The sequence below is a fragment of the Leguminivora glycinivorella genome, chromosome 25, assembly GCF_023078275.1.
Source record: "Leguminivora glycinivorella isolate SPB_JAAS2020 chromosome 25, LegGlyc_1.1, whole genome shotgun sequence".
In the NCBI taxonomy this organism is placed as follows: Eukaryota; Metazoa; Arthropoda; class Insecta; order Lepidoptera; family Tortricidae; genus Leguminivora; species Leguminivora glycinivorella.
Window position 1 is genome coordinate 2,965,944 of NC_062995.1, and position 27,970 is coordinate 2,993,913.

At 39.5% G+C, this 27,970-nt stretch overlaps 2 protein-coding genes across 2 annotated transcripts; one reads left to right on the forward strand and one right to left on the reverse strand.

Annotated features, from left to right (window-relative positions):
• Positions 1-811: 811 nt before the first annotated feature.
• Positions 812-24,620, reverse strand: LOC125239429 (zinc finger protein 34-like). Its single transcript, XM_048147001.1, has 11 exons — positions 24,378-24,620; positions 23,116-23,220; positions 19,336-19,606; positions 18,408-18,592; positions 16,225-16,313; positions 14,295-14,408; positions 7,921-8,028; positions 6,219-6,419; positions 3,783-3,894; positions 1,836-1,940; positions 812-924 (listed from the first exon to the last, which is right to left on the reverse strand). Exons 1-11 carry the CDS (start codon positions 24,549-24,551, stop codon positions 826-828), a joined length of 1,563 nt encoding a protein of 520 aa, XP_048002958.1. The 5' UTR covers positions 24,552-24,620; the 3' UTR covers positions 812-825.
• A 298-nt stretch (positions 24,621-24,918) lies between these two features.
• Positions 24,919-27,401, forward strand: LOC125239375 (sorting nexin-16). The gene is made up of 2 exons (XM_048146939.1): positions 24,919-25,221; positions 26,182-27,401. The coding sequence occupies exon 2, from the start codon at positions 26,185-26,187 to the stop codon at positions 27,010-27,012; it is 828 nt and encodes a 275-aa protein (XP_048002896.1). The 5' UTR covers positions 24,919-25,221; positions 26,182-26,184; the 3' UTR covers positions 27,013-27,401.
• Positions 27,402-27,970: the final 569 nt, after the last annotated feature.

Below are 27,970 nucleotides of genomic sequence, written 5' to 3' on the forward strand. Positions count from 1 at the left end.
ATAGATCAAGCAAACGTATCTACTTAGCGTGTCAAATGAACTCAGTGAAATCCACTGAGTTGTCCGTCTTTACTCGCAGCTTGCAGCTTTCGGGCGTCAATTTTTGTAAGTTGAAGTCAACCAAAACATAAAAAATGCCTCGTTACGTGATATTCAATTGCAACAACACAAAAATTATGAACAATCAAGAGCCTGAGACATATTTAAAATTACAGGCAAGAATCAACTTCAGTACAAAATTTGACACGCTCGGCCCCTATACAAATATATGAATTTGTTTCTTCTATCTAAATTAAGTTCTGTGCATTTAAGCCTGGCGGTTTTTTTGCCAACATCAGCAATGCGAGTTTTGGAGCGCAGCGTAGTGTTTCGGACTCGATCGGTCCTTTTGACACCTAGAATGCTGCGCTCCATAGCGCGTTGGCAAACCTTCAGTTTGGACTTCTGAATCTCTGTGAGTGACCATGTTTGGGCGCCGTAGGTTAGGACAGGCAGAATACACATGTCGACGAGTTTTCGCTTGAGTGACAGTGGAAGGTTTCCCTTCATAAGCTCCTTCATGGACCAGTAGCTCTTTCAAGCGTTATCGACACGGCGTTCGACTTCTTTGTCTTGCCTGTTGCTGAAAGAGTCTAGCTGGCCCAAGTAAATATACTCGTCGACATATTGTATATTCTGTAAAGTGTTAATGCTTAAATTTCAATTTTTCTTAAGTCATGCGGTTAAGGGTTAACTCGAAGTAACGCTGAAATTGTTGAATACTGTGCGTGCGTTCCTCGTTACTTAGTTTACGTGTATAATAAAACAAGAGTTAGTAAATATAGTTTATTTCGCTTTGGTCGCCTTGGCGTTCTTGGCTCGTTCTTTGGCGTTCTGTCTCTTCTGCAGATGCGTCTGGATGTGGCGGATGAGATGCTCTCGACTCTGCAACATACAAACATGTCCATTTATAATAGCCTCCTGCGTTTTTACATTTGACGACCGGTCTGGCTCAGTCGGTAGTGACTCTGCCTGCTGAGCCGCGGTCCTGGGTTCGAATCCCGGTAAGGGCATTTATTTGTGTGATGAGCACAGATATTTGTTCCTGAGTCATGGATGTTTTCTATGTATATAAGTATGTTTTTATCTATTTAGGTATGTATATCGTCGCTTAGCACCCATAGTACAAGCTTTGCTTAGTTTGGGACTAAGTTGATCTGTGTAAGGTGTCCCCAATATTTAATTATTTATTATCCGATCGGACCGATATCCCATACATTACATGCGCCATCTTGGATTTTTCCCATTGAAATCCTTCCGACATCCGATATCGGATCGGATAATGTGAAAACGGACTAAAGCTCAAGGTCCTACCCGTAGTAAGGTGGGGGTAGTGCTTATTAGCATGTCAACAGAAAATACCAAATACAGTTCGCGTTTTTGACAGGCGGTAACTGTGAGGCAAAGACATGTATAACTCCGTATAGACAGATAAAGTCTAAGAAAAAAACGTACTTCAGTACCATACAGAAAAAGGTACGGTGGCCTAGATGGCGTTACACCTTTGGGGTACGCTCAGCTAGATGGCGCTAATATTAATATTTGACATTTTAAAACATATCAAGCTAAGAATATAGGCCAAATTGTCAAAACTGAGGTTCAAAAGTTTTAAGCCTGTGTCAAGAGATGGCAGTCTATGCACTGCGATTACACATTTTACTTCGACAGTAACTCTCTATAATACTCGATCCTCTTTGTTGTGAGGTAACCGAGAGGGGGTGGGCGGCACTTTCAGCGGGGAGCGGGAGTGGCCATACTGTACGATACTACTCTTTATTATACTGTGGTACACTCACAGTGTAGACGCGTCCGCAGTAGTCGCATATCCTGTCCGTGGACTTGAGCCGTTGTTTCTTGTGTATGTTGCGGTGTTGTTTCATTTCCGCTTCTACTGCGAATTCCTGCAATAACGTAGTTCTTTAGTCATTTATAAACAAATCTATACACACAGGTATATAGTATGAATTTTCTGAGATGAACTTTTCGCTTTAGCCGTAATCTGTTAAACAAAGGCCTTTGTGTCTATTGTTCACGGCGGCTAGCTCCCGTTTAAACGGCACGTCTATAGTCTCAGTGTAGTTAAAAAGCAACTATCATGATAGTAATAAGGTTCAAATCCATAAAAAGCCCTTTCGGAGATAACACGTTTTGTCATCTTCAAAAAAAGTTACCTGCATACTGCAAACTGTTTAATAAATTTGAACCTTATTTCTATCATGATAGTTGCTTTTTAACTACACTGAGACTATAGCACGTGCCGTTTAAACGGGAGCTAGCCGCCGTGAACAATAGACACAAAGGCCTTTGTTTAACAGATTACGGCTATCAATTATCATAAAATGTGGTTATACATGTACTTGCAGCTCGACGAAAGAATCGCGGAGTGAGCCGACCGTTGTTACATATTTAGTGCGAAAAGGGTTTCCTTTTCGGGAAACGTTCGTATTTATGCTAATTCAGTCAATGTCAGTACATCTTGTACTGAGACCGACTGAAATAGCACACCTCGGACACTAGCGATCAAATATATGAAAGAGGCGCGTTCCTAGCACACAGTCTTAGCTCGTGTAGGTGAACGCGTACTATGCTTGTATGAGTGAGATATGACAGGTCGACTTAGCGTTTTTGACAGGCGGTAACTGTGAGGTAACCGAGAGGGGTGGGCACTTTCAGCGGGGAGCGGGAGTGGTCATACTGTACGATAGTAGGTACTCTTTATCACAGTATAATGAAAAGTACCTTCGTACAGTATGTCCACTCCCGCTCCCCGCTGAAAGTGCTGCCCACCCCCTCTCGGCTACCTCACAGTTACCGCCTGTCAAAAACGCTAAGTCGACCTGTCATATCTCACTCATACAAGCATGGTGCGCGTTCACCTACACGAGCTTAGACTGTGTGCTAGGAACGCGCCTCTTTCATATATTTGATCGCCAGTGTCCGAGGTGTGTCTTTATTATCCATACTAATATTACAAATGGGAAAGTATGTGTCTGTTTGTCCGTCCTTCATGGCAAAACACGACGAATTGGCGTGAGTTTTTAAGTGGAGTTAGTTGAAAGGATGGAGAGTGACATAGGCTACTATTTGTCTCTTTCTAACGCGAGTGAAGCCACGGGCAAAGCTAGTACTATGATATATGTATATAATGATCATTATTTATAACAATTTTATGTTAATAATAATAACTATCGTAACTTCGAATGACTTATGTTCATAATGTCATTCATCATAAATACGTTTTATACTAATGTTAATGTTTATATACTTATTGATCATAACGATTGCGAGTAATATAACTTATAGTTATATTATTGTTAACAGAACAGAAATCAAATGTGACAGTCTAGTTAGGTGCGACGACGAGCGTAGCGAGGAGGAGCGTGTTAGGTTGAATGTGAGCGAACAAGAAATGAATTTTTAAACTAAATTGTATATGTCACTGTAAAAGCTCCAAGCGCGCTTCTTTAAATGGCACAAGTTTTTCATAGAACTTCCCCAAAACTTTTTAAATAATTTTATGATGAATGATTTTCTTAAACACAAAATTATGAATGTTATTTAATATTTGTATAGAATATATGATTAAAAATTTTCGACTAAATGATTATTATGAATAGTGATAATAATGAAACAAAATTATGATAAATAAAATTATGAGAAATGATCATTCGGAGCACAAATCGGTATAAACAATAATTTTATAACAAATAATTTTATATGAGCCAAAATGGACCCATGTATACCTTGGGGCAGTCGGGGCAGTGGAAGGTCTGCTTGGGGTGGTCGCTGAACTGCACGTGCATACGAAGGTGTGTAGCCGTCGCGAACTTCATGCCGCAGTGGTTACACGCGATCCTGGACACATAACCAATGTTAGATAAAATCTTTTATTTGTATCAGTTCGTTTTTTTTTTTTGTTTTCATCATGTATACAGAGTGGGGCCTGTAACAAAGGCGAAGAATTGAACTCTAGGCTATTCTCCTTATACTGATCAACATTTGTTCGGCGACTTTTAAAAATAACTTGTATTTTGATTTTTATCACCCTTGAAAGTTTTTTCTAAGAGGTAATGTATTGCGAATTCTATTAAGTCTAAAGTGTGACAGACAACGTCAATGACAACAATAATGGCGTACATTGAAGCTAATATTTATTTTGTATGAAAAATTAAAAATTTAAAGACTTCATAATTTTTAAAAGTCACTGAACAAATGTTGATCAGTATAAGGAGAATAGCCTACAGTTCAATTCTTCGCCTTTGTTACAGGCCCCACTCTGTATTTTTTCTTTTTTTTGATGTACTTTAACACTTAGAGACTATACATATCTAAAAATCTCTTATTAATCATAGTAGCTTTGTACTTTGTATAATTTATTGAAATGAATTTCCATAGAGTAGGTACCTAGTCTGTTAATTTAATATTTCTTTTTTTTGATGAATACTTTTGCTGATTAAATTGTATTTCGTTTTTTAATGCATGTTAATTATAAGATGTAATGTTTTGAAAAGAAGTGGCCCGCCGAGTTTCTTGCCGGTCCCATAGTGGATACCCCCCTCCAACTGAGGGGGGACTGAAATCTTCTCGAGGCTGAGGCGTAGGGTTAGAACCGGCGTAGCTTTATTTGACGTTCATAAGCGCATTGTAATATGCCTACTTGGAAAAATAAATATTTCATTTCATTTCATTTCATATGACGACCGCTCTGGCGCAGTAGGTAGTGACCCTGCCTGCTGCGCCGCGGTCCCGGGTTCGAATCCCGGTAAGGGCATTTATTTGTGTGATGAGCACAGATATTTGTTCCTGAGTCATGGGTGTTTTCTATGTATATAACTATTTATATATTATATATATCGTTGTCTGAGTACCTGCAACACAAGCCTTCTTGAGCTTACCGTGGGCCTCAGTCAATGTGTGTAAGAATGTCCTATAATATTTATTTATTATAATCGTTTAAAGCTCGGCCATACATGCGCGTTTTGAGAGCGCAGCATTAGCCGAGCGCAATAGGCGGGACGACTAAAAAAAACCGGCCAAGAGCGTGTCGGGCCACGCTCAGTGTAGGGTTCCGCAGTTTTCCGTATTTTTCTCAAAACTACTGAACCTATCAAGTTCAAAACAATTTCCCTAGAAAGTCTTTATAAAGTTCTACTTTTGTGATTTTTTTCATATTTTTAAACATATGGTTCAAACGTGGGAGGGGGGGCACAGTTTTTTTCCCTTTAGGAGGGATTATTTCCGAAAATAGTAATATTATCAAAAAACGATTTTAGTAAACCCTTATTCATTTTTAAATAGCTATCCAACACTATATAACACGTTGGGGTTGGAATGAAAAAAAAAACAGTTCCCACTTTACCACTTTGTCGGTGTGATTGATAATACATATTGGTACCAAATTTCAGCTTTCTAGTGCTAACGCTCACTGAGATTATCCGCGGACGGACGGACGGGCGGACGGACAGATATGGCGAAACTATAAGGGTTCCTAGTTGACTACGGAACCCTAAAAAAAAAATGGTCCCTACATCTTCCCTTACTTATTCTTCTATAGTAGTGACTGACCAACTGAAATAAATGTCATATACAAAGAAAAAATCCAAGTGTCCAAATCTGGATTCGAACCAGCGTCCTCCGTTATCGCGACGGATGCCTCAAACCACTCGGCCATTCGGTCACGGTGGCAAGGGTCGAAATTTTCAAGTATATGACACAATTACCGGCTAATGCGCCCCCGCACTCACTAGACGCTTGGAGGCCTTGGTCATTTTTTCTTTGTATATGACATTTATTTCAGTTTATAATTAAAAGATTTATATCTATTTATAAATTTGACGACCGGTCTGGCTCAGTTGGTAGTGACGCTGCCTGCTAAGCCGCGGTCCTGGGTTCGAATCCCGGTAAGGGCATTTATTTGTGTGATGATCACGGATATTTGTTCCTGAGTCATGGATGTTTTCTATGTATATAAGTATGTATTTATCTATTTAAGTATGTATATCGTCGCTTAGCACCCATAGTACAAGCTTTGCTTAGTTTGGGGCTAAGTTGATCTGTGTAAGGTGTCCCCAATATTTATTTATTATTATTTATAAAATAGTAGTGTGTCTACTAAAAAATACAAATTAAATTATTTTCTATGAGGATAGTTTAATTTGTTGTAAGAAGTAGTGACTGACCTCCTGGGGTTGCGGTGCGCGGTGCTGTACAACACGTGTGCGTTGTACGCGTGCCACGCCTTGAACTGCAGGCCGCACGGCGCGCACGCGGCGCGCGCGGCGGCCGGACCGTGCGCGCGCATGTGCGTCGCGAACAACGCGCTGTCAGTGAACGTTAGGGAGCAATGCGCGCAACGGTAGAGACGCTTGTTGTGTAGCACACTGCAACATACAAATTGAGCATTTCTTTTTTTTTGCCAATAAAAAAATTTTGATTGTTTTAGGTCATTTTAGGTCAATTGTACTCAGAATCACGAGTGCTTTCAATCTCACTGGGAGACAAAAAGTGTCCCAGAATTTCCATACATTTTTGTTACTTTCCTCTTTTGTTACCCCATACAACATGTACGGAAAATGGTAACAAAATAAGAAAAAATCGTATGGGACAATTTATTTAACTACTAGGATTGAAAAAGCTAGTAATTCTGAGTAGAAATAGCATTTTTTTTTTTCAAAAATATCACACTTCATAAAAGTGGCAAAAAAAAAGAAATGCTCAATTACGTTTTGTAAAGTGTGTGTATTAGGGATGTACCGACTATTGATTTGGCCGACTAGGCCGACTACCGACTAGTCGGCGCCTGGGTGGCCGATTAGTCGGCCGACTAATCGGCGCTTGGGTGGCCGATTAGTCGGCTAGTCGGCCAAAACATAATTCTCGACTAAATACACATTTTGAACGTCATTTTTGGTCCTTCGTTATGATTTTTTACAAGTTGAAAGGTTCATGACAATATTTATATACATTTTCCAGTTTTAACAACCGGCTTGGCTTAGTGCATAATTTAATTCTGTGATGATATTTATTATTTTGACAAAAAAAAAGGAATTACGAATAGCTACATAATACAATCATAATTTTCAGCTGGTGATTTAATTTTGTACTGTTTTTCTATCAGTAATGAAGTGCCGACTAATCGGCCCTTTTTGCCGACTAGTCGCCGACTACAAATGTGGCCGGTTAGTCGGCTTTCCCGACTAGTCGGCGAGTAGTCGGTACATCCCTAGTGTGTATAGATTAGGGAATGCAAACCGTCTATAACGGCCCAGTCACGCCATTACATTGGTCTAAGCGCGACAGCGGTGAGTGGCAGCCATACGTGCGAATGGAAATTATGGACGCCGCTCACCGCTGTCGCGCTTAAACCAATGTCGTGGCTGAGCCGGAACTGTAACCGAAATAATTTCTATATTTGCGGGTTTAATTAAAAAAAAAACACATATTCAACTATGCTACATTCCCTAATACTTCACCTTTATCTTTTTCATCATCCTCCTTGCGTTATCCCGGCATTTGCCGCGGCTCATGGGAGCCTGGGGTCCGCTTTGACAACTAATCCCAAGATTTGGCGTAAGCACTAGTTTTTACGACAGCGACCGCTATCTGACCTTCCACCCGAAGGGTAAACTAGGCCTTATTGGAATTAGTCCGGTATCCTCACGATGTTTTCCTTAGTCGCTTTTCGGTGAAGGAAAACATCGTGAGGAAGCCGGACTAATTCCAATAAGGCCTAGTCACCCTTCGGGTTGGAAGGTCAGATGGCAGTCGCTTTCGTACAACTAGTGCCTACGTCAAATCTTGGGATTAGTTGTCAAAGCGGACCCCAGGCTCCCATGAGTCGTGGCAAATGCCGGGATAACGCAAGGAGGATGAGTGACTCACGCCATGTGCCTCGTGAGGCTGGGACGAGTGGCGAGCACTACCCCGCAGTCGGCGCATGTGAACCGCTTGTGGTGTACACGCTTATGCTTCCTGAACTTCTGCGCTGAACTGCAACAAAAATAACACATCAAGCCAAGGGCCTTCAGAAATGTCATATACTTCATAGAGGAATAAGTAACTCTAAGTTGTAACTCCACACCAGGGTTCGAAAATATCCAATATTTATAATAAATATCAAAATATCGGATATTTATGATATAAAATTTATTTTTAACAAGCAGAAACGTCTGCTAACGATTCTAAACATTTTGTGTACATAAGGAAAGGCATGGAAAGATTTGCGATGTCCGGCGCGGCTTCCGTAGCTCAATTGGTTAAGAGCCTTGCACGGATTGCAAATGATGCGGGTTCAAGTCCCGCCGGAAGCGTAAATTTTTCCATTTTTTCCTTTAATATAAAAAATATTTATGATATATATCGGATATTTATCAACTTTGATTAATTATATATTCAATTTGTATGGAAGGCATTTTATTATTTTGTTGCATTATTCATGAATACTACTTTAGACAAGGAAAAATCTACTAAAAAACATAAAATATAGTGGAAAAATAGAAACAAACACAAAAAAAACTATATTTTCAACAGTATTACATTTTTTAAAACAATTTTTGTATTGAAATATTTATGAAAAAAACTGATATATATCGGATATTTGTATCCATTGATATATATCTTCGAACCTGGCTGGATATATATCCGATATATATCTTGATATATATCCTCGAACCCTGCTCCATACGTCAGTAAATGCAAGATATTTGTAGTGACATCTAACGTGATCCACGCGTCATCTAGCGTAAATTATCAGTACCACTACTCGACACCAGGTGTCAACAGTGTCGCGTCTGCCAAAAATGTAATATTAAAACAATTTACAACTTATATTACAAGCAGAAGGAATTGAAAACAGAGTACTGATTAATACTATTGTAATATTAGCTAAAACTTGTTGAGCATTAGACTTTTTTCGCGACATCTATTGACAAGTAGCAGTACTGATAATTGACGCTAGTTGACGCGTGGATGACACTAGATGTCACTACAAATATCTTGCATTTACTGATGTATGGAGTTACAACTCCCTTACTTATTCCTCTATGCTATGATATACTTGGATTCTCAACTCAACAATCACTCGAAATTGACCAAATTTTAGAAAAAAAAAACCTAATATTGTCTTCGGTTACCGCGATAGTTACTCATGAAATAAAACTATGGAAACGGATTAAATCGCGTATAATGAATTTAAAATTCATCCCGACGTTTCGAACTCTTTACAGCGTTCGTGGTCAATTTTTTATGGTATATTTTTTAAAAATTGTATAACTGGCTACATTAATAGTGTGTGAACCTGCCTTAGAAATCTATATTGTTTGTGGTCATGGTTCGTTAATATTTCTTCTATTATGTGGGTAGCTTTTGCACATTGTAATTTTTCCTCAGTCACTCGTTGACCACGAACGCTGTAAAGAGTTCGAAACGTCGGGATGAATTTAAAAAAAAAACCTGTTTTTTTTCACGTATATATTACTACACGCATAAATTCAAGTTTTGGCCCTTTAAATTGCTCAAATGAAGATCAAAGTATTATATATAATCAACAGTTAGTTAAAATTACCAATACTTTATTCATAATTTGAGTTGAAGTATTTTTCCAAGGCGTAAGGCCTATTAATACAGCTCCTTAGCATAAATAACGTTTATGCACATACTAGCTTTTGCCCGCGGCTTTGTTTGCTTAAAAAGAGACAAAAAGTAGCCTATGTCACTTTTCATCCCTTCATCTATCTCCACTTAAAAAATCACGACAATTCGTCGCTCCGTTTTGCCGTGAAGGACGGACAAACAAACAGACACACACACTTTTCCATTTATAATATTACTAGCTTTTACCCGCGGCTTCGCCCGCGTAATAAAAGTATTCATTAAGATTTTCATTTGGATCCTTAGGTTTCTCTGTAGGTATATTTATCTGCGATTATTTCGATTGCACATAATACTTTTGCTTGCAATGATTGTAGAAATATTACACATCGACCACAGCGTAGGTAATTCTATATACGCTGGGGAAACCTTTATAAACATCCCACATAGCCCGTATTTCGACACTATGATCGGTGGGTAAAAAGTACTTTTTTCTATTATCCCTTAAAAATTTTTACATTTTGCTTATACTTATCGCAAAGTTCGCAAACGTAATCTTCAAGCAAGCAAACAACGATCGTCTTAGAGCACATTGATTGTAAGAGACCGCAGACCGATTATCCGTATCCCTCTAACGATACCCATATTATCCGTATCCGTATCGCTATCGCTATCCCTATCCCTATCCCTATCCCTATCCGTTATCAAGATGTTCAATGATTTCTTATCAAGTGCTAAAATATAAAGTTTCATGGTTTTATCTTTTAAAATTAAGAAATCCCATACAAACTTTCAACCTCTTTTTCAACCCCTTCATCCCTTTTTTTCGAAATAAAAAGTAGCCTATGTTCTGTCTCAGGGTCTAAAGATTGTCTGTTCCAAATTTCATCAAAATCGGTTGCGTGGTTTAAGCGGGAAAGCGTAACAGACAGACAGACAGACAGACAGACAGACAGACAGAGTTACTTTCGCATTTATAATATTAGTATGGAAGTATGGATATTGATATTGATTTGCAGTTGACATTGCAGAAACAGATATTTCTGTAATGTCACTGAAACATGTTTTCAAATAAATAAATAATAATAATAAATATCACGATTGTATAAAACGCTATTCATCACGTAGTAAAAGTATTTCACTATTTTCATGTTTATTAAGAACAAATACCATAAATACATAAGCTTCATAACATAACATATCAGCGTCATACGTCATACATACCACACCTCGGACACTGGCGATCACACAGAACTAAATTTATAGATAGAAGAAACAAGTTCATCTATTTGTATAGGGGCCGAGCGTGTCAAATTTTGTACTGAAGTTGTTTCTTGCCTGTAATTTTAAATATGTCTCAGGCTCTTGATTGTTCATAATTTTTGTGTTGTTGCAATTGAATATCACGTAACGAGGCATTTTTTATGTTTTGATTGACTTCAACTTACAAAACTTGACGCCCGAAAGCTGCAAGCTGCGATTAAAGACGGACAACTCAGTGGATTTCACTGAGTTCATTTGACACGCTAAGTAGATACGTTTGCTTGATCTATGGTATATATGACATCTGTGGGCGATCAAATATATGAAACAAACGCGTTCCTACGCACAGTCTAAGCTTGTGTACGTGAACGCATACCATGCTTGTGTGAGTGAGATAAGACAATCCCCCATTGACATTGCATTATATTTATTTATTTTGTTAGATTGTCTAGTTTTCTATACATGATTTTTTTATATAGGAGTTTCCTAAGACTGACTGGTCGCGTCTTTGACAGCCGGTGACTATGAGGCAAAGAGGATCGAGTATTATAGAGAGTTACTGTCAAAGTAAAATGTGTAATCACAGAGACTGCCATCTCTCGACACAAGCTTAAAACTTTTGAACCTCAGTTTTGACAATTTGGCCCATATTCTTAGCTTGATGTGTTAAAATGTCTAATATTAATGTAGCGCCATCTAGCCGAGCGTCCCCTAAAGGTGTAACGCCATCTAGGCCACCGTACCTATTTCTACATATATGGTTCTGAGGTACAGTTTTTTCTTAGACTGTAGCCACACCTCGGACACTGGCGATCAAATATATTGAAAGAGGCGCATTCCTAGCACACAGTCTTACCTCGTGTAAGTGAACGCGTACCATGCTTGTATGAGTGAAATATGACAGGTCGACTGTTCGTGTTTTTGACAGGCGGTAACTGTGAGGTAACCGAGAGGGGGTGGGCTGCACTTTCAGCGGGGAGCGGGAGTGGCCATACTGTACGATAGTACTCTTTATTATACTGTGCTGTAGCTGTCTATACGGAGTTACATATGTCTTTGGTTAGATTGTCTAGTTTTCTATACATGATTTTTTTATATAGGAGTTTCCTGACTGACTCGCGTCTTTGACAGCCGGTGTGAGGTTATCGAGAGCGGGCGGGCGCCACTTTAGCGGGGGGCAGGGAGTGGGCATACTGTACGATAATACTCTTTTATTTTATCACTGCTTTAGGCTTGTGCCGTTTCGTTCGTTGATCGGAGCGCTCCGATCTCGTTCAGTCGCTCCCACGAACTAGTTCGCTCTTTTAGGTCTTTTGCTCATTTAGTTCAGCCAGACCAGCGACCGTTGCGGTAGGAAAGATCAGAACGAATGGAACCGAGTAGTGTCAAAATGATACGAATAGTCTACAGATAGTAACATTCCGGGCCGAAAGGTTGTAAGTAACCGAAGTTTAATATGAAAACTTGACTTTTTTTTGTTGCTCTGCTAAGTAGCTCTCGCTCTCGGTCGGCGCAGTCACACATTCGTTCTCGATCCAAACCGCTCGCACTCGCCGATCCTGTACTGAACTAAATGAGCAAAGACCGATTCTCAGAGCACGGAAAGATTCAGTTCATTTCGGTCATTGATGGGATTTTATTCCTAACAGTTCATAGTTCGTGAACGACACAAGCCTACACTGCTTTGACTGGCAGTTGTACGGACGGGGGAGCGCGTAATTTTTTTATTATTATTATAAATGGGTTTACTCTTGGTCACAGACCAAAAGCAAAGACGTATTTAGTACAATTAGGGCCGGTTGAATCAAACCGTCTGTCACCGTCAAAGCGTTCGTTAAATTTTATTGTATGGGAAGTCCCATAGACGTCTGCTGCGTGACGATGATGTGTCTGTCAAATGTGCTTGATGCAACTGGCCCTTAATGTTTATTTTAAATTTAACGAAGTATTGCATACGCCAGTGCTCCTTATATTTTTAAAATACGAATTCAATAGCCGAACATAAGGATTTTTTGTGATTTTGCCGCGCGCCGTATGATGTAAGTACTACTTCCGTTGAATCAAATGGGTGAATCCACGTAGAAGTAACGTGAGTCACGACTTCATCGAGTGTTTATTTGAACTACAGCTGAAAATGAAAGGATCTATGCATATATTGGGAAAGTACAGTCAAGTGTAAAAATATGGATGCGTACAACTTATCAAAAATATGTCCCATAGCACTTTATGTCGGCGGAATAAGGTCTCGGTACATATTTTTGAGCGGATAAAATCGATACGTATTTTTGCACTTGACTGTACCACTTATTTAGAGACAGATTATCACTCGAATTTGCGTCGTGAATAAATGGAACATGCCATAAAATCGTGACTCGTGTTACTCTTGCCGCGGATTGACCCAAAGAATGTTTTTTTTTTTAAGTATGGATAGGTTTTGACCACGATCACACCTGATGGTAAGTGATGATGCGGTCCACGGTGGAGCACGCTTACCTATGAGATACCTATTTACTATGTTTTGTTTTATAGATGGTAAAAAAAAAAATGGCAAAAAGGCGGCAAATTTGAAAAATGTATTCATGTAAATTGTCTTCATGAAACGCGTGCATTTCTAAACTTTGACGTTGGCGAAATATTTGTAAAAATATGGATGCGTACAACTTATCAAAAATATGTCCCATAGCACTTTATGTCGGCGGAATAAGGTCTCGGTACATATTTTTGAGCGGATAAAATCGATACGTATTTTTGCACTTGACTGTACCACTTATTTAGAGACAGATTATCACTCGAATTTGCGTCGTGAATAAATGGAACATGCCATAAAATCGTGACTCGTGTTACTCTTGCCGCGGATTGACCCAAAGAATGTTTTTTTTTTTAAGTATGGATAGGTTTTGACCACGATCACACCTGATGGTAAGTGATGATGCGGTCCACGGTGGAGCACGCTTACCTATGAGATACCTATTTACTATGTTTTGTTTTATAGATGGTAAAAAAAAAAATGGCAAAAAGGCGGCAAATTTGAAAAATGTATTCATGTAAATTGTCTTCATGAAACGCGTGCATTTCTAAACTTTGACGTTGGCGAAATATTTGACGAACCGTTTTATAAAACCAGAAATTCGTTTAATAGTTAAAACGACGGGGTGTTATAAGTTTGACGTGTCTGTCTGTCTGTGTGTGTGTCTGTCTGTGGCATCGTAGCTCCCGAACGGATGAACAGATTTAGATTTAGTTATTTTTTTGTCTGAAAGCTGAGTTATAGAAAAAAACATACTCCAAAAAAAAAAACTTTTTTTCACGGTTTTTTTTCATGTTTTTTTTTCAAGCCAGAAAAAAAACCGTTTTTTTTGCAACCCTATAAGCGGTTAGCGCCCTCTGGTGGTAAGGGTACTCACTCGGTGGTGTAGTGGCACTCAGAGCAGCGATGACAGTCGCCATGTTGTTTCTTGTAGTGGTGCAAAGTGTCGTCATAGGTCGGGTAACGCGCGTCGCACTTCACACACTCGTACCTGCGACAGAAACGGGGTGAAATCAGACGGCTGGGGTGAATTGGGACAGAAACCAATCCATACTAATATAGAAACGGGAAAGTGTGTGTCTAGAAACGGGGTGAAATTAGACGGCTGGGGTGAATTGGGACTGAAACCAATCCATACTAATATAGAAACGGGAAAGTGTGTGTCTAGAAACGGGGTGAAATTAGACGGCCGGGGTGAATTGGGACAGAAACCAATCCATACTAATATAGAAACGGGAAAGTGTGTGTGTCTAGAAACGGGGTGAAATTAGACGGCCGGGGTGAATTGGGACAGAAACCAATCCATACTAATATAGAAACGGGAAAGTGTGTGTGTCTGTTTTGTTTGTCCGTCTTTCACGACAAAACGGAGCGACGGATTGACGTGATTTTTTAAGAGGAGATAGTTGAAGTGATAGGCTACTTTTTGTATCTTTCTAACACCCCACTTCCTTAAAATGGGGGGTGGAATTTTGTATGGAGCGTGCCGAATATTTGAATTTAACTTAAAGCCTAACCAGGGGTCACTATCAAGTTTATCTTATCGCTAAACGACTATTTCGGCTAGATGTCAGAAAATGTGAATATACAGTCAGCATAAAGTCAATTCAGCTGGGATGACTTGAAAGTAGAATACTCAATCAGCAAAAAGTTAATTTAACTGGATGGCTAAGACTTAGAATGAATGAGTAGCCAAACGTCTGGAAATATACATAGTCCGTATGATTAGCATATCTAAAAAGTCAAAAGTGAAATTAGTTAATTGACGTTAACACAGAACGATACAGTAGCAAAACGTCCGGAAATATAATGTGTCATGGACGTCATGGTTTATAATAAATATGTAACAGTTCTTATTAACAGTGCGAGAAGGTTTGAATTCTCAAGGCACTTAAGCATTTTAAAACCAGACGTTTTGCTAACGGGTCGTTTGGCGTTTATTCTTTTTAGCAATAAAAACATTAAACAATCCAGACTTTTTGCTCCTCGACTGTTTAGCGTTCATGTCTGTTTTGTAATACAGACATTCGAAGATGAAGATGTTTTGCAGTTAGATCATTTTAAATTGTTACGTTTTAAGATCCAGACGTTTTGCTAAAGACGCATTTAGCATTCATGTCTACGTAGCCACAAAGACATAACACAATCCAGACATGTCAGCTATATAGTCTTTTAGCGATAAGGTAAATTTAATAGTGACCCCTAACCAGAAATATGTGCCTATTGTCAGGAGGGCGCTGTTATTCTGATGTATGGGATGACAGTTCAGTATTAGTATGAAGAAATTAGTTCTAATGAAATTCCGCAACATGGCGCGTAGTCATATTTCTAGTCAAGCTTTAGACTCGATCTTATTTGGCACAATAAATGATTGTCTTCTGTAATATTTGACATAAGAAACCAATATTTATTGATTTTGGGCATTAAAAGTACGTATTTTTAATTAAATTTGTGGTTACCTGGTGTTGGCGGTTACCTGGTGAGTTGTTGGTTAACTATAGTAGGTGGTTAACTGTTGTTGGTGGTTACCTGTTGGTGGTTACCTGTTGTTGTTGGTTACCTGTAGTATGTGGTTACCTAGTGTTGATGGTTACCCGGTGTTGGTGGTTGCCTGGTGTTGGTGGTTACCTGTTGTTAGTGGTTACATAGTGTAGTGTTAGTTACCTAGTGTTGGTGATTAGGTACCTGGTGAGTTATTGGTTACCCGGTGTCGTAGGTTACCTGTAGTAGGTGGTTACATGTTGTTGGTGGTTACCTGGTGTTGTTGGTTACCCTAGTATTGCTGGTTACCTGTTGTTGTTGGTTACCTGGTGAGGTGTCGGAACATGTGCGCGGCGAGGCTGCCAGGCGGGTACAACACTGCCAAGCACACGTCACAAGTCACGCTGCCCACTTTCTGTAACCACGCCGATTTTTATAACTAAATTAAAGTAAGTTTCTTCGCGAAGAATATGTAGTACATAAGTGTCTTTGGTGAAATAAAAAAAACCGATGACCTAGCGGTAAGAGCGCGCGACTGAAGTCGCGGGTTCGAACCCCGGCTCTTTTGAGCGGAACCAATGAGTTTTTCGGAACTTATGTGCGAAATGGGTCATTCCAGCGAAACCGACACCACAGGCATAAAAATTAAATAACTTAATTTACATTTAAATCTACATCTAGAGAATAGAACATTATGCCTAATTTTATGAATCAATGAGTTTTTCCTTTTTATGACATTTTTTTGCATTTTATATGTGTCCAAACGTACCCCTAGCACCAGTTGTCTAAGGTGGCATATATATACCCTAAGTTGGCAGCGCTATTTCGCGCTTTTAATAAACATTATGGAGAAAGTGATATGTGTCAAAGAAAATATATTTAAAGCTGTTTAAACCAGTGGCAAGTAAATTTAAATTAAGTTTCATGGTTAGGATTTATTGGGCGTCTACACAATGCGTAACTCACGTCCCGCCCGTCACAATAAAACAAAGTTTTTTCTTGTTTACCCTAAAAGTATCTAAACTCTTGATGTCTTACTTTGTGAAAGTAACAATTAGGTTGAGGTTGGTTATTTTAGCTAAAAAACGCGTTGCTCTTGTGAATAAAAGTATACTTTTAACGCTTTTCAAAGTAGGTCCCACCCGTCACAGTGACGGGTGAGCAAAATGGGTTATCTGATAAAACTTGAGTTAATGAGTATAAAATCCTTCTTTTAAGTTTAGTTAAACCTAACTGGGTTATATTAAAGCAAATTATATGTCTAATATTGCTTAATTCGGTTGTGGTATTACTTTTTAGAACACAATGAATGCAATGAGGCCTATGAGTCAGGAAGAAGTCTTTTTCATTAAAACTGGTAAAATTTTTGACATTATTTCTGACCCACTGATAAAAGTATGTGGTAATAGACTGTTTGACAAGGTTTGACAATTTTCTGAACCTTTAAAAATTCAAGTTGAAAAAATATTTTTTTTGGTTTAATGCTCTAAGAAAACTACTGAAATTATTACTTGTAACATTAAATAATTAATAAAAGAGCTGATTTAAAGTAAATACAAACGAACTGTCTTTATATTTTTCATATATTTGTATACTCAAATGTTACTCGTCCCACCCGTCACAAAGCGCTGTCCCACCCGTCACAAGCATTGAGAAGCAAAATTATTTTTGTTTTACGAGTTATTTGCGTAAATTATACTAATACCTAATCTATATAATATCAGGAATTAAATAAAAATGGTTGTTTAACAAAAGTTTCGTAGTTTCTTACCAATTGCGAATTGTGTAAGTCAAGTCGGAGAGGAGAGGCACTTTGAAGTCCCACCCGTCACACTTCTTATACCATCAATTTCTCATAATAATAATGACATTTTCATATTTTTTTTGATGGTACAGTACGCATTGATTATTCAAGTAATTGATAATGTCATATTTAATACGCTAATTGTTGCCGTTTGGCAGAAATAAAGCAAAATGTAGGCAAAAAAGAGTATAAATATCCCACCCGTCACAATGGAATGACCCAAATGTCATTTGATATTTGCAGTCGCTTTTCGGTGAAGGAAAACATCGTGAGGAAACCGGACTAATTCCCAATAAGGCCTAGTTAGCCTTCGGGTTGATGGAAGGCCAGATGGCAGTCGCTTTTGTAAAAGTAGTGCCTACGCCAAATCTTGGGATTAGTTGTCAAAGCAGACCTCAGGCACGTCTCGGACACTGGCGATCAAATATATGAAAGAGGCGCGTTCCTAGCACACATTCTAAGCTCGTGTAGGTGAACGCGTAATATGCTTGTATAAGTGAAATATGACAGGGCGACTGTTCGCGTTTTTGACAGGCGGCAACTGTGAGGTAACCGAGAGCGGGTGGCGGCACTTTCAGCGGGGAGCGGGGGTGGCCATACTGTACGATAGTACTCTTTATTATACTGTGTCTCAGGCTGTGCCAATGGCGGGATAACACAATGAGGATGATGATCACTTGATCAGTGGTGAGTGTGATCACTTACTGGGCCATGCTTCCTCTTCATATGGTCCTGTATATTCTCCTCATAGTTGAACCCGACGACGCAGCTTTCGCAGCGATATGGGAGCTTCAGGTACGCCGGGGACTGGGCCAGTTTTAAGCGCTCGAGTACTAATTCCTCTTTGGTCAATGTCACCGTTCTGACAGCTGGGTTCTTGTCTGGCGGGGCTGGAATAAATGTTTCTTTCATTTCCTTCATGTTGGCATTACTAACATTCTGTCATCCGCTTCCCGCTTCCACAAAGCCAAAGCAGGAAAAAAATGTTTCTTTAAAAATTCCATCGGGAAAATTACTGCCTTGGGTGCGTTGATAGAGACTTAGATGATTATCAGTGGGCATCTTTACACTGATAAAATATTCTTTTTTTTCGTCTGTTTTGTGTTTTTAACCCCCGACGTAAAAACGACGGGGTGTTATAAGTTTGACGTGTCTGTCTGTGTGTGTGTCTGTCTGTCTGTCTGTGTGTGTCTGTCTGTGGCATCGTAGCTCCCGAACGGATGAATCGATTTAGATTTAGTTTTTTTTTCGTCTGAAAGCGGAGTAAGTCGGGAGTGTTCTTAGCCATGTTTCATGAAAATCGGTCCACTATGTCGCGGTCGGGGGTTTTTTCAAAATTTTAATTTTCTGGTTAGATTATGTGTTTTTTACTATTTATATGTATGTGCTATATGTATTGTTTTTATTTTTTTTAGTTTCACAGTGCCTTGGTTTTACTGTTATGCTGTGTAACTTATTTGAACAATAAATAAATAATATTGTCTTTGTTTACCGCGATAGTTACTCATGAAATAAAACTATGGAAACGGATTAAATCGCGTATAATGAATTTACAATTCATCCCGAAAAAATTCAAATTCGGTTTGAGTTCGAAGTTTCCATAGTTTTATTTCATGAATAAATAAATACATACCTTTATTTTCCTCCTGCTTCTTCACAGGAACTATTTCTATCTCAACCGTTTCTCTCTCACTCTCAACCGGCTCCGCCTTAATTTTCACCACTGGCAACGCGGGCTCCACAGACTCTGGCTCTTTCTTCACAATCTTGTGTATCGGTGGTTGGGGTTGGCACCTCTCTGCCGTGTACTTCGCTGGTGGTAGATAAATGTTCACAGTTTTCTTTTCTGTCAAATTGTACTTGTTTTTGAGTTTGTAGTTTTGAAGTGGTGTTGATGTTGCTTCCTAAAATATAAAAATCATCATTGTCATGGAGATTGATTAAGATGGGGTGTGGGGGGACCTCACTACTTGGCACAGATTGTAATTTAGATCTCTGGATCAGTGAGTCAAAGGATCATTTATTATGGCATATTTATACAAATTAACAAGTAAGATGGATACAGGCTTTATCAGTTACTACAACTGCCTGCCTGCTTTACAAATAATAATAATAATAATAACCCCCCAGGGCAGCTTGTGGCGAGCTGAATGGGAAGTGGCGTCCCTTGGGTCCCATGCCCCCGAGAGTCGGTCAGGCCCCTCCCTCCGGCTTACCTTCACTGGCCGGCCGGAGTGAACACTGAGCAGGGGCCGCAGGATTCTCACCTCTGGCTTGCCTTAACCGGCCGTCCAGAGTGGGGTGCCAGAGCTATATGCTTGCAGGGTGGAAGTGAAATATGCATAAGACGCGAGTTGGCACAGTGGCTGTTTCGTACAGACTGGGTAGAAAGCGGCGCACACCTCTCCGCACCCTGAGCCACTCACGAAATGTTGTCCCCTTGTCGCTCCGTGCGAGCGGCCGTTTTCGGGGACCCATATAGTGAGTTGGCGAGTCACCGCCTGCCTATTTTGTCATGTTTTATAACATATGAGCAAGGCAGGTGCCATAGTATTTCCGATAGTACCGGTTACCAATCCACCAGCAACTCAACCTAATAGCCCGGTTTCTTTTTGTATCATTTTCTTACAATAATTTTTACATTAACCGGGGCTTGTCCTTGGGTGCATTACTATAGTGCAGACAGGGATAATCGCCGGTTAGTGTCACATTACTTTTTAAATTAAACTGTCTTAAAGGGCCTCTGCGCTGTTGGCTTCGACCCCACGCACGCCTCCCAAAAGTCCGGGACCCCATGGTCCCGAGAACTGGAAAGGACATACAAATAATAATAAACCCCCCAGGGCAGCTTGTGGCGAGCTGAATGGGAAGTGGCGTCCCTTGGGTCCCATGCCCCCGAGAGTCGGTCAGGCCCCTCCCTCCGGCTTACCTTCACTGGCCGGCCGGAGTGAACACTGAGCAGGGGCCGCAGGATTCTCACCTCTGGCTTGCTTTAACCGGCCGTCCAGAGTGGGGTGCCAGAGCTATATGCTCGCAGGGTGGAAGTGAAACATGCATAAGACGCGAGTTGGCACAGTGGCTGTTTCGTACAGACTGGGTAGAAAGCGGCGCACACCTCTCCACACCCTGAGCCGCTCACGCTATGTTGTCCCCTTGTCGCTCCGTGCGAGCGGCCGTTTTCGGGGACCCATATAGTGAGTTGGCGAGTCACCGCCTGCCTATTTTTTCGTGTTTTTAAAACATATGATCAAGGCAGGTGCCATAGACCTTTCCATAGACCGGTCACTAGCACACAAACATTTCAACCCAATAGCCCAGTATAATTTGTTTCTTTTCATTGCAATAGTTTTACACTAACCGGGACTTGTCCTTGGGTGCATTCTATAGTGCGGACAGGGACAATCGCCGGCTAGTGTCACATTACTTTAAATTAAACTGTCTTAAAGGGCCTCTGCGCTGTTGGCTTCGGCCCCACGCACGCCTCCCAAAAGTCCGGGACCCCATGGTCCCGAGAACTGGAAAAGACAAACAAATAATAATAATAATCCTGGATCGGAGGGTCCGTTCACTGCTTACCACACATCGTATGTTACACCCGCGCTCGTCTGTTATGAGATTGTACATCCCACGGAAGTGCGGAGGTCGAGGCTTCCTAAACGCCAAAGATCTCCACAACCGTGAGGTGTACAATCTCAGGAATTACTTCCTTAACAACGAGTGTGGGATGCATCGTGATGTGGTGGCAGTTGACGGAAACCTCACGCCGCTCTCCTTGGCGAAAGAGAACTGGCGCAAACCTGTGGTACTAAGTACTGCGGACCGCAAGGCGGTATGGGAGAGCAAGCAGCTACACGGGCGGTTCTACAAGGCCCTCACGGGACCCGATGTAGACCTGCTCGCATCGGTGAACTGGTTACGATTCGGGGACCTCTTCGGAGAAACCGAGGGTTTTGCCTGTGCAATTGCGGACGAAGTTATGATGACGAATAACTACCGGAAATATATCCTGAAGGACGGTACGGTCGACATTTGTCGGGCATGCCGCCGTCCCGGAGAGTCACTCAGGCATATCATTTCCGGTTGTTCTCATCTTGCTAACGGCGAGTACTTGCACAGACATAATCTCGTAGCCAGGATTATTCACCAGCAACTTGCTCTTCAATACGGCCTTGTGGACCGCGAAGTACCGTACTACAAGTACTTGCCTGCGCCAGTTCTTGAAAATGGTCGTGCCACGCTCTATTGGGATCGATCTATTATCACTGACAGGACTATTGTAGCCAATAAGCCTGACATTGTGATAATAGATCGACCGCAACGCCGGGCCGTGCTCGTTGACATCACCATCCCCCATGATGAGAATCTCGTGAAAGCCGAGAAGGACAAGTCCAGTAAGTACCTAGACTTGGCTCACGAGATAACCGCCATGTGGGATGTTGATTCAACGATCATTGTTCCGATAGTCGTTTCAGCGAACGGTCTCATAGCGAAGAGTCTCGACCAACATCTTAAGAGACTCTCGCTAGGTGGCTGGATCAAGGGCCAGATGCAGAAGGCGGTGATCTTGGACACGGCGCGGATAGTCCGACGGTTCCTCTCTCTGCAGCCCTAACCACCGGCAGCTTGGGCCCTGCCCCGCTGCTGGCGGCACCCTAGGTTAGGTTTTTTATAATATGTTTATATGTTTTTATATTGTTTTGTAAATGTTTTTATATTTTATTTTTATATACATATTGTAAAAAACCTAGTAGCCTAGAGAGTGAAAATAAATACTGAGAATAATAATAATAATAAGATTTATTTTCTTGTGCTTATAGAAATGAAAAGGTTGCGAGGACACTGCCAGCCTTAAAGATAGAAGGTGACTATTTTCATGGGTGTTGTATTGGCAAACTATAGGTGAAGTCTTGCCAGTCTCTCTGCAAAATGTTATCTCTACATCTGAGCATTTCTTTTGTTTTTGCAACTTTTATGGAATGTGATTATTTATAACAAAGTAGCTTTTGCCCGCGGCTTTGCTCGCGCTAGAAAGAGACAAAAAGAAGTCTGATGTCACTCTCCATCCCTTCAACTATCCCCACTTACAAAATCACGTCATTTTGTCACTTCGTTTCGCCGTGAATGACGGACAAACAAACAGACAAACACTTTCCCATTAGTATGGATTACTAGTATATGTCATTTCTACTCAGATCACAAGCTTTTTCAATCCTAATAGGTAAAAAATTTGTCACACAGGTACGTTTTTTTCATATTTTATTACCATTTTCCAAACATTTTGTGTGGGGTATCAAAAATGTATAGTACAACTGACCTAAAATTCCCTAAAATAACAAAATTAAAAAAAAATGGCAAAAAAAAAGAAATCACTCATCTAATAGTTCATACACATACTGGTTGCTCAAATACTTGCCTCAGTCAATTTCTGGAAGCTCTTCACTACTTGCTGTCGGAAATTTTCTATCATTTTCAGGACATTGTGGCACTCCACACACACTACTTTCTTAGTTGGATCAGCCTAAAACAATTGTATTATTAATAATAAATAACGAAATACCGAAATAAAATGTCATATATTAAAGAAAAAAAAAACACTGGTGGTGCTCGTCATTTTTTCTTTAATATATGACATTTTATTTCGATTTTTAATTTATATATAGTAGTGTGACTGCTTAAAAAACACAAATCGAGATATTTGTTAAAAATAATTTGATTTGTTCCCATAGTTGCGAATAAATAACTAAGTTCATTTATGATTTCATTAACACTCAAATAGTCCTTACACCCTGGCGGGTGTTGCCTCTGCGTGTGTCCCATAATACGCGCAAGGGCAACATCCGCTCGGTGTATCCCTTGCATTCCATTAAAGTGTCAAAAGAGCCACTACGCGTTGGCTTTGGCGCACACCTCCCAAAGGTCCGGAACACCATTGTTCCATGATGTGAAAGACATACAAATAACTGTTAATATAAGGAGAGACACATTGCCTTGGCCAAGGCATACATGAGGCAGATCTATGTACTTTAATCATGAAAGTGTCTACATATACATATGTATAGATTTTATATTAAATATTGAATTGTTATTTAAGGAATAACTTAATTATGTACTGTGTGTTGAACTAGAATTCAGTAGTAAGATATTCTCATGTGAGTGAATTTGTAATTCTTATGGGAATATATAATCTTTAACTGTAAAGTGACGAGAATTATGTTAACAAAGTGTTTATAAGAAATGGACACAAAAAAATTGGGGAAAAGACTGATTGAAGGTATAAAAGAGAACTAGGTATCTTGTGAGACTAGACAGGAATCTGGGATAACTGACAGGTATGAATACTAATCAAAACAGCCTCAACACACATCTTAAAAGTGTGGTGGTGATGAAAGCAAGCACGCATGAAAGCCTTAGGTCACTTTGACAACAAGTAACTTGTTATGTGTATTACAAACCCAGGATTCTGAATAGACACAAGTTTTTACAAAAGCAACTGCCATCTGACCTTCCAATCCGGAGGGTAAACTATTTACTGCTCATTGATCGAATGGATATCAGGTACGGTACAGACATTGCTATGTAAACCCGGTTCTTTTGTTAAAGGGAAATCATTCACATTAAAAGCATGAAGCAAAAATATTAATGTTTTTAGTGCTACGGGTATTTAGAAAATCTTACCACAGTTTTGTAGAAATTTTGCAAATATACTTCATGTTTACAAGTCGCCAAATTGATAAGAGGTACATTCGAATCCAAACAACATATACAGGCAAGCGTTTGAGACTGAATCGTCTGTGTTATATCTTGGTTCAGACCGAAATCTTTAAAATTCAACAGTAAAAAACGCGACATTGTGTTTATTTGAGAAGAAATCACAATTTTACGAATACATATTGAAATCGGTATTCCAATACTACAACCAAAGAGCAACTATTATTATACTCTTTGCCAAAGAGAATATAATCACTACGTTCTACACAAATTAATAAACAAACGTCAAATCAAATATGTCAAAATATTTTTTTTTTTCTGGATTCTGTAATATTGGCCTGAGGTAAATTGTGTAAATGTGAAGATTCCTTTAATAGTGATGCGCTGTCACTGCTAAAAAACTTGACCAGATATGTTTCGCCAAGTGTGTAATTGGAACACACTTTCAAAACAACCATTGATCTGTAGCCATGTGGAACGCATCCTTAAATATAACTGTCAAATTTCACCTACGTCGCGCTGTATTTTGTAAACTTTATCAATGTTATTTAATTTATTTATCACTTATAGCACGTATTGCTGTTTTATTTACTCATTACGATATCGTGCTCAATTTACAATCGATCAACATCGGTGCTAATGCTCTGAAACTCAAATATCGATAGTATAAAGTTACGTTTCATTGTTAAGTATTTAAGCTATAGAAAATGTGTTCAAATCGTCCATACAAGGTGTGCTACTGCTAGGTGCGTCATTGTTGGGTGTTCAGGCAGCTATTTATAACATAAGCTGCTCCAATTTCATCTAGAACGTAAGTGCAAAGTACCTTAATTAACTGTGAAGGTTACATGATGCTCAATGTATGTTTTTTAGCTGTTTTTTCTCCTATGATGATACAATAGTTTTGTAAGTGATTTGGGGTAGTAAAAAACATAACTATCTATTAATAACATGACTTATTGGGCTAGTTTAATATAGATTACTCATACCTTATATTTCAATGTCATTGCCAATGCTAATTGTTGTTATGTGTCACTTAAAATTTCTGCCTGCATTTAGCCTCACAGTAACTTGTACAGTCACTCGCAATTACAAATTACTATGAGGGCCTCAAAAATATGTGACACACGCACTTATAGATCTACAATAAAGATTTTTTTTTATATCATTGCTGATTTGTGTGCCGTTTGCAATGGAATATCTGCCCCTGTTGAACCTTAGAAGTTAATTTCAATTTAATTTATTTATTATTTGTTAATGCACAGGCAGCTTAAAGCTGATATACACATCAATGTCCTGATGCACTTGTGTTTTGTTCATTCAATAAATATTTATTCTAAGAGTTCACTGTAGGTGCACTGACTACGGTTTCAGGCAAACTGTTCCTCACTCTCACTACACTGTGATTTACATTCGTGTCCTTCCATTATAGAACATTCCTTCTGCTACAAATTAATTTTTTTTTTAATACTCAAAGATCCCTCCCTCCCCCACACCCCCTTATTCATAAACATTCAATAAAGTTATCATGATAAAGTTTGTTTGTCCCTTTCTATCATACCAGTACGTGGGAATGGGACAAACAAACTTTATCGGCTTGATCACTTTAGTGAATGTTTATGAATAAGGGGGACAGACTATAGATGGCGCATTCATTAATTCATAGACACAAAATCGCTTCAATACTTTATCAGTATTTTGTTTAGTAATTCCAGCACTCCCAAAATCATTCAACTGGATTTCAACCTAACAGCTTACAATTAAATTTCAGAAAATGGAAACTCTGCACAAAACAGACATAATCAACACCCGACGTGACAACATGAACAACGAAGTGTCCTCGACGTCCAGTGACGACAGCAGCGCAGTCGCCACCGTCAAGCTCACCAGATACTACAAACACAATAATGAGTCGACCATGTCCGACAATGAGACCGGACACAGACCCCGCCTGCAGCCCCGGAGCCACCACAAAAGCATGGGCAACATACACGACATCAGAGACAACGTCACCATGGTACAAAATAGCTTAAGCAACATAGACCTAAGTTTGCACCGAGACGAAATAAAGAAATTTGACTCGCTACAAATACCCATAGTTGGTTACGAAGTCATGGAAGAACGAGCTAGGTTCACTATCTACAAGTTGAAGGTAGAGGATGACAAGCGGGACCAATCTTGGCTAGTATTCAGAAGGTACACAGACTTTGTCAGGTTATATTCTAGAATAAAAGCGGAGCAGCCTAACATAATGCTTCCTTTGCCCGGCAAGCGATGGTTTAGAGACAACTTTGATTCAGCATTTTTGGAAGAGAGGGTGCGAGGATTGCAAGTGTTTGTGAACGCTATACTTAAGAAGCTGCCGAATCATCCGATTGTGAGGGAGTTTTTTTGTCTGGATGAGCCTCCGCAGGTATTCAGTTACCAACCGGAGGTGCAGGCTGTGTATGGAGCCCTGGAGGACTCTATAATGATGCTGAAGATGCAGTTGAAGCAAAAGGATGCGACTATAATGCATTTACAGAAGCGCGTAGCACAGTTGGAGTCGCAAGTTAAGAACTGTGCCAGTTGTAGTACAAATGTCAATAATAATAGTATGTAACCGTGCCCGTAGCGCCCTTAACTGCTACACATTTAATGTAAATTAGAAAATATTCAAACAGGGTTTCGATATATCGATACGTATATAAGCCACAAATGTTTTAAATATGATAATGAAAAGGTACTATACAGCGTGTTTTTTTTTGTTTTCTGTTAAATTTGACACGTTGTTGGGAATTTTATCGTTATTAGGAATGTATAACACTTTTAATTCAATTCGCAAAAAAAATGTTTTCATCGTTTTCATACATGATAAATGAATTAATCAGTGTGAGAGATCCTTAAGGATAACATTCAAGATACTGTCAAGTGATGCACATGTGAAAACAAATAACATTAGGAAGTGGTAACCACACGTTCAGTAATTATGTATTTTTATTTTTTTAATAACTCGGTAACCATAACCTCCTAAGGCCCAAGGTCCTTCCTATAGTAATAATTAAGTTGGTCATTCAGGCCCAGCTTCTTCAACGACTATATAGTCATGGCGTGCCACGGTCCTACCAGTAGGACTTATTATAAAAGCCGACATTTTGATTTCAAATTTCGCGCCAATCTAAACTGACGTATCCGATTTTCTAGAGGGGTGTTTAAGGTTGAATGTGAACACACTCATAAGCTTGAAAAATAAAAACAAAGTGTCAAACTGACAAGTTATAGACGGCGACATGGGTATTCCGTGAAGGAGAGGTTAGTAAATCCAATTTTATTCATGTAATTTTAAGTACTTTCTTACTAATTTGTAAATAATCTTCTTTTTTATTAGTTATTTTACGAAGTTAAGTAATAATTTCATTGATTTTGCTTATATTTTACGAAATACGGGATGAAAAATATTAAGTCCTATGAGTAGTACCTCGGTTTTATACAACTACATAATTTAATAATAATGTTTGTGGTGGTTGCAAAAACTGACACATATTGCTTTTATTGTTGTAGGATTAAATGACAAAGAAACA